We start from the raw sequence: 12,234 nt of genomic DNA on the forward strand, positions 1-12,234 counted from the left end.
CAACAAAGAATGTAGACCGTCAGAGGAAACATTGTCCAGATTAGCATATATTTTTCTTTGAGATGTTAAATGTATCAGTGCACTGAAATTAATGATGGTATTCTGAAGTCAAGAATCATTTTAAAAATAGCAGTACAGTTTGAGTGAATCACAACATATGACTTGGCTCTCAGGTGTCATGACTGACTTTCAAAACAACTCACAATCAAACACACTCCTCGCACACTTTTATTATGTACATAAGTAAATATGGTACCAATTTAGTAGTTAGAGCATCTAATCGTTAATTCTTTTTTTTTAGGTGCAAGATACATTTGTCTTGAAATCATCGTGAAAAAGGGAAGTTTTGAGTTGTAAGGATTTTATACGATTTTGAGATGTAAGCTCAGGAACAGGAAAAAAAAGTTTCCTCAGGCAATTCAAACTAAATGTGTGCACTTAAAGTACTGTCACTGCACCATCACTCAGCAGGTGCTCGGCACTCAGCATTTCTCCCTGTGATGTTTTGGATTACTGTGATCGTGTCGATACATTTCGTGCACAAACTGTTGTATATTGCGGATTAACATATGGCAGAAAAAAGAAACTGTGGCACTGCTTTAAGTCTGTCAGGTGCCCTTGGCTGTTTTTGTGAAAAAAATGCTAAACCCTTTGGGTGGTAAACATATCTTTGTGAAAACCAAAAGGCAAGGCAGATATATATACTGAATATATAAATATATATATATATATATGGGGTTTTTTTACTTGCAAATGCAAACACAATCATTCTTTCATTTATTTTTCCTTGATGTAAGCTTTGACATGCTTCTTTATGAAAACACTGAACACACCGAGATGTGTGTGGACAACACAAAAATAACAGAAAAACATCAATTTAGAAGTAGCCCCTGACACTGTCAAAGCACTGCAGAATTTTATTAAAAATATGTCCAAAACATATTCAATTGTTAGAATAATAATTTATTTCAGAGAAAAACAACCCTGTCAAATCAAACTGTTATTAGTGAGTCACTCATTGGGGGGAAAACAAGGCATCTGATCTCTACGACATTCAATTGTGATTTTCATATGCTTTACAGCTGATACCTCCGTCTCTGTCTGGGGCTGTCATAAGACAGAGGGACAGGGCAAGGACATTGAAAAGCTGAAGGGAAGGGACAAAAAAAGATTGCCTGAGTGAGTGAGAAAGTGGCGGATCAATGCCAGAAGAATAGAGTGCTCAGACTTCAGTCTGGCCCAGAACTGACAGCATCGGACATAATTATGTTCACGCGAAGAGCTGCAAGAAACCTTGGGGCCATGAGGCCAAACCAGCTCTGTCCTGCTATGACTCCCTTACCTTACTTCTACTTTCTCTCATTCTTTGCATTTTGTACAATAATGTCTCTTCAAGCAGAATAATGCATGTGCATCTGACGGAAAGTGCTTTTGTTCACAAATGGCCACAGGTTGAGCCTTCCATTGTCAGACTGATGTGGTCTTTTGTGAGGGGTTGCTTGTGGGGGTTTTTGACCACCAACCGTGCCATAGAGCAATATTTCAATGAGCAGGTCCCCTTTCATTTGGTGCTCGACTAGCATGCATACAAAGAAAACGGGGTCTACAATCTACAGAGTATTTCACATTGCATTTTCATATAAAACTTTTAAATGATAGAGGCAGAATGATATAAGAGGTTTGTAGCTAAGTAAATGCCTTGAAATGGAAAGATTCCAAACACTCGAGTCTCAAGGGCAAAAATGTATTTGATTAACAGCGAGCTGGTGTTGAGAAATGAAATCTCTAGTTTTATTCCGTTATACTTCATAATATTCACTAAATTGGCACTGAATTTTAGACCTGTTGTGGACGCAAAAGGGCCTTGATACTGAAGAGTGCCGACAATTTAGGGGACAAAGAAATGAGTAAACATTTAAGGTTATCAAGGAAAATTGTGGATTTCTTTTTTCATCTGGCAGAATGATGTACAAGCTATTAACAAATCAATGTGAAGGTCACAGTCAAATTTTTTTATTTATTTATTTTTTTACAGTGTAGGCAACAGTTTCTGGGATTTAATAAGAGGCCCTTTTTCCGCAGAAGACATTTTGACATGTCACACTAAATAATAAATAACACATTTAATGATGGATGAACACTGTCATGATTCGCTGACACTCCTGAATAGAAGAGAGCCAACGTAAATGTTATTAGTTACACCCGTGCTTTTCCCTGCTCTAAGAGTCGAGTCAAAATGTCTGCTGCGAAAAAGTCCCATCCATAAAGATACCATTGCCAGGGAAGAATTGATTGTCAAACTAGTCACAGTGACAAAGAAGATTATAGACATTTCAACACTCCTGCAACAAAGCACTTATCCCAGCAATTTATCCCAGCAATTTATACATCTTTCCCATCATACTCACAGTCACAGAAGGCAGTGTAATTAGAGTCGTGAGGTGGGTGAAAAAATGGGTGTGGGTGTGAAATAACTTATTTGAAGACATGTGAGTAAGGCATGAAAACAGACATGAACCTCAGTTCAACTTTTGCTATTGTGACTTTTTTTTAGGTAATGTTACTTTCAACGCAGATTTGATGCTGCTTTAGAGATGTCGCGTGTCAAGTTACTTGACTGTCAAAAGCTCTTGCAAAAGTGTCTATGATGATGTTTAATGCAATAGTGTTATTAAAGTGTACACAGTAATAACAGGGTTTAGCGGGGAACTCAAGGATGCTCCTAGAGGTTGTGTTACCGTAAAAAAGATCACAATTATTGTTAGAATAGTTGTTGATACACTGTAATAGTTCAACTGAAGCCATCACCATTAATATCTATATTGTCTAATTTTGCACTGGGAGACACACTTTCACACAACAATCATAATGTTCATCACAGAGAATCGAGAGGTGTCTGTGGAAGTTCTCGACTGCATAGTACTGACAGTGTTATGCAAGCCTCCCGCACACCTCGCCACTTGGAGGTGTCACCAAAAGTGTCTTGAGGGTGAAAAGGAGAGGAGGTGGGGCTGTGAGCAGGTGAGGTGAGAGGATTCGATGTGGATATAGCGAGGAGTTGGTTCACGGAGGAGAGAGGACAGACAGAAATAGAGAAGGTGGTGGGTTGTACAAGGAGAGGTGAGGGAGGATAGGACAAGTCAATAACAGAAACAGGTGCGAAACAGCCCACCACCTTTTTTTTGTTAATTTAAAGCAATAGCAAATCCTTATACAGCACTATCATAAAGCTGCAGTATGGCAGAAAACATTGGACATACAAGAATACAGCCCCGGGTTTAAGATTGGATTCAGAACCAGATCACTGGTTAGCAAGTTTTCTGCTCCACCTGCTTACGGTGGTAAGTGCAAATTTGGAAAATTTAGACAATTACCCATACACCAACAGCATACAATCACCAACACAGTTAAAGCTGTGCAGCTATAGTTATGTTTTCACAAGAGCTTAACCTCCATGTCCACACCAGACTTCTTGCCCAGAAAGTCATTGTCTCGTACAACTGTATCAGTATCACCAACGCCGATGCTTCCTGTGAAAAATCCTCATTACCAGCTGGGAGGACAAACACTGTCACCACACTCATTATGCAGCATGGAGATAAGTCATTGCTTATCTAAAGCGCGCGATCGCATTGAGGTGTCTCAGCACATCAGAAGATTAACAGGAGCAGTGACACATTGGAACTGTGACGGACAGGTTATCAGCCTGCATGAATAGCCAAGTAGTCATAGTAAATAGATCCTTTATACATACCAGATGGTGGGATGCAACTTCAAACAGTAGGTGACCAGTATTTAAAATGGGGAAACCCAGAGGCAATTAATCGTCATGGAATCAATGTGATCAGATTCACTTGCGAATGCAAAGTAAATGTGTTCAAACTCAAATTTTTCACTTTCAGTTCAACTTTGTCACCAATTTGCACCATTGACCATGAGCTGTGTCAATGCTTGCTAGTGTTGACTTTTGGTTGAATTTCCAGATCATTGTGAAGCTGTTGCAGGAACAAATTAAACTAAGGTGGTCTGCCAAAGTCTTAGTGAATTAATGGGAAACACTGATACGGTTGTGTTGCACCATCAAATATTAATTAACTTCCTTCCATTAAAAAATGGTTTGCAGAGAGTATTTAGACAGGATTTCACGGTAATATGTCTTTTGTATAAATTGTGTAAACTTATTGTTTAATTAGCATCCGAGTTAACAAGCTTTTTTTACCTCTTCAATAATTCTTCATCCAAAAACAAATGATGTACGATCCAGAGAACAAAATGCCAGAGGGAGTAATGGGTACATGTCAAAGAAAATAGGTTGGGGATCTATATTGTGTGACTAGCGTGTGCCTGAGTGGTTAGCATGTGTGTGCTAACCCCAGTAGTAGCCTTTTCTCAGTGGATCTGAAGGCTGACCAGGCTATTGTCAACACAATTCTTGTGACAATCACGACAAAAGTGGGAAGGTTTTCTTTCCCTATACATTCCCTGATTAAAATACCCACACTATCTAGTTATGACACTTTCCAAGTTCCATTCAGTGTAGTGATGACACTCCGGAAATACGGTCCAACAACAGTGACCCAACAGTTTCACATGACACCGGGTGACCAAATAGATGAGAGGAACGTCCAACTGAACCACAAAGTATGTCAAAAAGGTGTCTCTCTGTGTCTAAACAGTTGTCATGCCACACACGCATTCTCACCCGATCGTATGTACATCCACGACCAGTCTTGCCATGCATCTGTGTCTGTCACTTACCATAACCGAGATGTGCAGCAGATGCATATGTTCATGGAGGACATGAGCAGGCTCCCGGGCCGTGGGCTGTGTTGTCTGGGCCACAAGCTCAGACTCAGTCATAGACACGTGGAAGAACAGCGTTCCATTTTCCAACCACTGCTGCTTCCAGTGCACCTGAGAAATGTCTTCGCCTGTACCCGACATCTCTGCGGAGAAGAAGAGAAGGAGGGTATGAGTTAGTGGGTTTGACATTTAATGCACGGAAAGCTAACATTTAAATTATTTCTGTTCAAAGAAACGATGTGATAAGAAATGATATTAAAAAGAAAAATGACAAAATAGTGTGGAGAATCAGCCACAGTTCAAATGTGACCGTTATGTGACGCATTAGATTTGCGAGTGTGGCGCTCTCTCTCAGTGCACATTGACGCTGTGCTGCAACTAGAAAAACTTGAACTCCTGAACAACAGAACTGACTTTGCAGGCTGTCATGATTTTGTGCTGTTGTGTAAGTTGGCTTGGTGAGAATTACTGTCAAGCCACTGCATTGCTTAGCTGCTTTGATGAAATCTTTATGATGACAACCTTTTCACCCATCGTATTAGTCAGAGATTAGTCTAAATTCCGAATGAATGAGCGGAGACCGTCACGAATGTTTCAGACATTCCAATCAATACAGCGCTTCAATTATGACCGAAATGAGGCACAGATGGGAAAGGCTTATTCCTGCTAAAACCATTTGTTTATATTTCTCTTGTCAGGCAGGACAAACACACACTCATGCACACAAAAACTCAAATACAAATAGGATGACAATTGGCTTATGAAGCTCAATTAAATTTTTATGTCCAGGGTTGTTGCAGAAATGCTTCAAACTCCCGTTCTTATCTACATAAATCCTTCTACATTTTGTACCAATATAAAACCATTAGCTCCAGGGCAGTGCTGGCATTAGGTATCCAACATCAAACGAAAGCTGGAAACATTTAAAACCAAAGGAGAGGGGGAAGTGTGCAAATTGAAAAAAAAGAAAGAAAGAAAGAAAGAAAAATGAAAAGAAAAACTCAATTGCAAGCTATGGGGCAATGGGAAAAAGGAGATGAGAAAGAGCAAGGGGATCACCAGTTTTTCCTGATATGGATCATGGCACAGGAATCTAATGCTATTAGGTGGGAGTGGTTTTCAGTATAGGAGTACCGAGAGGCCTCAGGGAGCCGAAGATTGTGGGGCATGATACTGTATTTGTCATGAGGCTGGGTGACAAGGGCATAGACATCTGCTGACATCTCCTATCAGCGCCAGGTAGCAAATGACAAATGGCTTTCGTTGCAGCTGGTTATTAACCCGCTGACTCTGGGTCAGGGGACATGGGCGGCAGGAGTGTGTTATGTGAGCTGTGCTCAATAGTGGCACGGGCCTTCAGGTGCAGTGAGGGAGCACAAGGTACACATACCATATATTATTATGCCCTATTAACTCGTAGGCAACATTATTTTAATGGAGTCAATGTAGAGCTGTATTTAACAACTATTTTCATTATCCTTTCCTTTGTCCTTTTTTATAAATTAAGTATTTGTAAATTAAGTATTTATTTTATAAGATATCAGAAAATAGAAATGAAGAAGAAAAGACCAGCACCAAGTCCAGTGACATCTACGTATTATTTTCAGGCTTAAAACCAAGGTGATAAATCTTTTGAATGGTGTTAATAAGAGATCATTTTATTTTTATTTTTATGATATGGTGATAAATCAATAACCAAAAACTGCTGTCAAATAATTTCCTGACAGTTGATTGATTATTTCAGCACTAAGCCCATTTACACATTATCTTAAATCGGTCTATACTCTCCGAAAGTGCACTTCAAACATCCTCCCTCTTGCCATGGACCTGTGAAATGTTATACATAGTTCTGCTGACTGCAGCTTATGATAAAATTTTGTAGGGTGTGAAATTATTAAACGCCTTAACTGCTGGCTATTCAACTCTTTATGTCTAATCTGTTGGCTGAAAACTCACTGCTTGAACTTTCACCTTGACAGAAGATAAAGCGTTGCGAGGTGCCGCCTGCCATCTGTTACTGTTTTAAACAGAGCTTATCAAGCTCCTGTCAAATTTGCCATAGAATTCTGCTCACACGCTTTACTGCATGTGCACTTCAGATAGCTTTGAAGCAACATTATGCAACAATCTTACTTTAAACTGGTACACTGAATTGTATTTGGGAGAGCAGTGCCTCTATCATTCTCATTCTACACCCATGAATGCCATTTTTGCACTATGTAAGTTTGGTAAGCGGGTACGACCTCCCACAAGAAGCGCGTAAACGAGTGATAATCGACAGCTCAAGCTACCAGACCCAGCAAGGTCAAGTTTAAGGCCAAGTTACAAAGACTTCGAAACTAGTGTTCATCTCTGAGATTCAGTGCAGAAACTTAATACTGAGAATTGTAAACGGAGTTTGACGTATTTGTTGAAGCAACAGCACTCCCAGTAGCAGGAGCCAAGCGCTCATGTGAAATACGTCTGTGTTTCAGTTCAGCGAGTGGGACTATATGCAGCAGGAGCACCAGTAAGGACTAGAGATTCATAAGTTTTCTTTTCTGCACACTGAAACCACTTAACCACTGAAACTGAGAGCTTTTAGAATGCACTATCACTTGTGGCTGCAGAGGACGCTGTTGCTTGGCAAAAGTTAGCTTTGCTTTAAATAAGAGGTTATGCACAACACCAACACTTATTTTGATCTAATTTAAGAGAAAACCTGCAAAGCAAATCTTGCTGTGATGGAAGCAATAACACAAAGGACAGATGGACAGAAATAGAGATTCTAGGGCTGTTACCTACCTTTGTACAATTGTTATGTAGATGAGGAAGCTCAGTAAGCATGCTATTTCAAGACAAAAGGGTTGTATGTGTGTGTGTGTGTGTCCTTGTCTTTTGTGCTGCGAGGCTTGTCATTGGGCACCAAGCCAGACATTAGTGGGATATAGGTCTTTGGCCTCAAGGTCTGCTTGTAATTCATTAGGAGGAACATTATTAATGTGTATATGTGCATGAGAGTGCGCGTACGTGTTTACTGTGTGAGTGTGACTGAAGCAAAAATGCTCCCAGCAAGGGTGACAGCAGTACAGTGTCTCTCAAACTGAGTCCAAGGTCAATCCACAGGAATGAACATAATGCACTTTTCACAGACCCAGGACGAATGGCTCCATGGATCACAGAGAAATGGAGAAACATCATAATTTTTGAATCCTTGCAGAGTAAAATAGCTCATCGTAAGTACTTCTGCTTTCTTTATGAGTTATCAACACTCTGGCCATGAAGCTGTAGTATAGGAAAGAAAGCCATTAGAACTGGCACAGTATAAAAAAAACTATGCCCAAATAAGCATACTAGTGTTTTTTTTGCAATGTAACCACGAAGAGTGTATACCAAGCCACACACTACATGTAGTATTCTAGTATTCACGTTCAAAACTAATTTTGTTCCTTGTAAACAATCACTGATCTCAGTCGCAGACTGATCTGTATGCAATGACAAAGCTAAACTTTTGTGGTGGGCTGAAAATTTTGATTCAGCTCAAGGACCTTAAGAAATATGAAATCTTGGTTTAGTCGCTTTTCACTTTTTTTTTTCATAAGAGTCAGGATAGAGATACAGAAAGCTTGGTGTAAATCCTTGATAAAGCCCTCTTACTCTTTGCTAAGACCTCTCTGCAGGTACTCAAGTTATAAGTGAAATCTGCTGAACAAACATTGTGAGCAGAACTCTTATTACAATAGCTGTGATCATATAAGTGCTCACTTTGCACCTCACTGTGTAAGATCTTTCATTTTCTCGTTTCATCAGTTGTGACGCTTGCCTGGTAGTGCAGGCAAACCAGAGAGCTACCCCACTGCAGAGACAAACCCAAACCCAGAAAAAACCCAAAGTTTTAACCATAGACATTGATTTGTTACCATTCATGATTTAGTGAAAATGAATCAACCACAGGACATCAGAGGACTACCACATCTGCCAGTGATTTGTTTCTCCACATTGAAATAAAAGTAATGATGATTAGCCAAGAATTGATCATAGAACCAGGCAAACTGTTGCACTGCTCATTAAATCAACAATACAAATTAAAATGTTAACAGGGAGATTCTCATGTTAAACCAGCTCTTAGATAGATAACTACTCTCACACCAAATTTCAGCCTTGATCAAATCTAACAGCTATCTCGCAATTAGTTGTTTACTTTCGCATAGTTCTGTCTTAAAAAATATACACCTAAAATTGGGAGAATATTGTAACTACAATCATCAGGTCGACAAAGATACAATTCCAAATGCGTGTTAATGTTGTTAGATGTGTTATACATCGTCTATTTGCAAATTTAACCGATCCCTTCTTTAGCAGCCTCTGTCATTAGCAAAGGCTAGTTAGCACCAACATCAAAATAGATATAACTGTTAATCTTCCTTTTTCTAGGCCTCCTCCTCACCTTTCCAATGTAGATCTTTCTTCCTGAAAAGGTGAAAATAAAAAAGGTAAATAAAATAAACTGCAGATCTCAGCAGTGACCAGCTCCGACAGCAATGGCAGAGCATGTCTTTTCAGCACTTGCCACAGACGGCTGTTAAGAGCCTTTGTCGTTATAAAAAGGCAGTCTTAGTCAAGTGAAAATGACTAAACTAGGGGATATTAACTGATTTTATCACACCCCTAACTTATTGCACAAAGCTTCCTTGCTCTTAAAAGTAAAATCCACTCTAAAAACTGAATGCATATTTACTGTTTCAACATGTCAGTATTTGAATTAGGAGGGATTAACTACTCCTTATGGGAGACAGACTGAACATTATGTCATCCAAAAACAAATCCTTGAACCGCTCCACTGATGATGAACATTGAAATCTCCCTTAACACTGATGGTAACCATGGTGATTTTACTGGGATGGTGGGGTATTACAGGCATATTTTCTGATTCACAGCTGGAACCCATTGGAATAGGATGTTTCAAAAAGCTTACAACAAGCCCAAATAGACCAAATCCAACTTGTGTCAATGGACCATCTCCAAAACATATTGCCTGAATAATTCTTCAATTCAATCTTCAATGCTATATTTCCAGTTAAGGAGATAGTCTGAGACACTGACTTAACTTCTCATACAGAGGTGGACTCCCCTAAAATTAATCTATAACCATCCTAAAGCACACAATATTACCCTTATAACTAGCTTTAAACAAAAAATTCAACATAATGACTATCAGTTCTAGAATACTCAAGCTGTAGTTATGTATAATCACTTCCAAGTTTACACTGCCTCAGACTGACAGACCGCAGACAAGAGTTCAAAACATGCTTGCTATTGTAATACATTGTCGAGGTGCTGAAAAAAACCACAAGCATGCACATACATACAGTACAATCCTCAACTCGCCCACACAACAACAAATATTCCCAAAAGGTTGGCATTCATCAGTTTAAAGGTGATCATAGCAGTGCACAGTCAGTGATTGTGCAAGCCTGAAGGCCCCATGACAGTTTGTCAGCTCTGCAACAAGCACATGTCATCAACATTTACGATGATGAAAGCTGGCACCCTAAAGGCACTTTGCTGCCTCCCATTACATCCATGGCATAACTTTTCAGTCTGCCACTGACTGCACTCATTATCTTATTATACAGACGGCCTGTAGTAGGAATGTCCTGTGACAACACATTTGGGTAAATGATTATCTAATAATTAATTTGAGAGAGTGAGGAGGAATTCACTGGTTTCAAATGTCTTCCCTCAAAATGAAAGTAAGGGCAGGAAAGGAGATGTGAGAGTAAGGAAAATAGGGAGACATATTCACATACCTCCTATAGACATTCAAAATCTGCGTCAAGAAGTCCGTCAGCCGTGACGATGGCAAATTAAACATGTTTTCACATTTCAACTTCATACTCCTGTCAACAGGAACTGCTGATCAGCAGTGAGGCAAACATGCTGGGAAAAAATGCCTCCTTTACTAGCTACTTAATGGTCTGGATGCCATATTCCCAAAATGCTAACCGTGCCATTAGCATTTAATAGGATCTGATGGGAATATGATGGAATATGTAGGCAAATATGGGATGAACTACAAAAGACATTCCAATTCACCACCCATGCAAATAAATGCCACCCTGATGTCTCATTACACACACTAATGAAATAGCTGGCATTCACATAAAGACCAATGAAAATCCATCAAGATGTTCTCCCAATTGCAAGTGTGTTACCTACACAAGTCTGCACACCACCGGATATGACACATGTGTTTTCTGTTAAATGATGAGTCTATCACCAGTATCACAAGTAGGTCCATGTTGTTTTCTCACCATCAATGAGCCATACCCAAGATCAGTTTACGGGCAACATTGGTGGAATTTTTTAATGTACATTTAAAGTCAAATTTACCTGCCCAGATAACGTTAGTGATCACATCCAAATATAAAAAAAGGAAAAGATAACAAAGTATAAAGGAATGTCATTCAACCAATTCATGAAGGAATAAAAGTCAAAGGAAAGAAAAAATGTGTCAATAGTTCTCTCCGCCTTTCAGACCTCCAGCCACTGCAGACTGTTGTCGCTACACTTCCCCGCTCAATCAGCACTGTGGGATCCATTACTGTTGAGTCAACACCTGTTTCTCTGGATGACCCGTTTTTCACCTCCCTTCTCCGCATGCTGACCACTGCAGAGGCCACTTTATACACTTTTACACCCGACATATCTCAAGGTAGAATGTACAAGTGGCACTCATGTCACCTCTAAAAATGTTACTACCCACTAAATTACAGCAGTTTGTGAATGAAAGTCTTCTGTCTAAAAAAGCAGTTTTACATAATTTTCTGTGATGATTAAATTTGCCTGGTAGCCTTTTTGTTTAAATCTGTCTCTGACTTTGTCGTAGATTTAGACTGTCCTTTTTATAGTCTAAATTTGCTCTGCATGCAATATGTGACAAACAAAACAGCTGTTTTAGTTAGCAGGGGAACAGGGGGAATGTTGCAGGAGCTCAACAGTGACAACAACTGTCCCTGGAGTTCTTAGTGGGGTCCTCTGGAGGATCTCCTGCTAATGAGAGGCCCTGCCCGGTGCCTCTCAGACCTTATCGCTGATGTCCACACCCATGCTTGCTCCTACTGTGCTCAATCACAGCAACACTTTTGGACTGAGCACTGACCACCTCCTACAGAAAACCAATCATATTTTCAGAGGCACAGCCGGTGAGCCCCCAGCATGAAGAATAATGTGACTTATGACTTCAGAATGCACAACCAAGGTGTGGCAGAACAATTATTCGGAAGTTCCAATGAATGCCTTAAAGAAAAAATATATTTCATCCTTTAAAAGAAAGATAAAGATCCCAGAATTTAAGTGAAAGTCATAGCCATCTTCATCTTGCATCTGCAAAAGTTTAAATTAAAACAAACAGAGCCAAGTATTGCTAAACAAAATCCTTGAGGTTGCTCT

The 12,234-nt window shown here is 39.7% G+C and overlaps 1 protein-coding gene across 1 annotated transcript in view; it reads right to left on the bottom strand.

The window, feature by feature from the left end:
* LOC118285019 (astrotactin-2-like) overlaps nt 1–12,234 on the bottom strand; it is a 220,383-nt gene that overhangs the window by 176,643 nt on the left and 31,506 nt on the right. Inside the window, exon 2 of the mRNA XM_035608297.2 lies at nt 4,759–4,946. Coding sequence (XP_035464190.1) covers nt 4,759–4,946 — 188 coding nt within the window. The remainder of the gene's footprint in view (nt 1–4,758; nt 4,947–12,234) is intronic.

The sequence above is a fragment of the Scophthalmus maximus genome, chromosome 20 (genome assembly GCF_022379125.1).
Source record: "Scophthalmus maximus strain ysfricsl-2021 chromosome 20, ASM2237912v1, whole genome shotgun sequence".
In the NCBI taxonomy this organism is placed as follows: Eukaryota; Metazoa; Chordata; class Actinopteri; order Pleuronectiformes; family Scophthalmidae; genus Scophthalmus; species Scophthalmus maximus.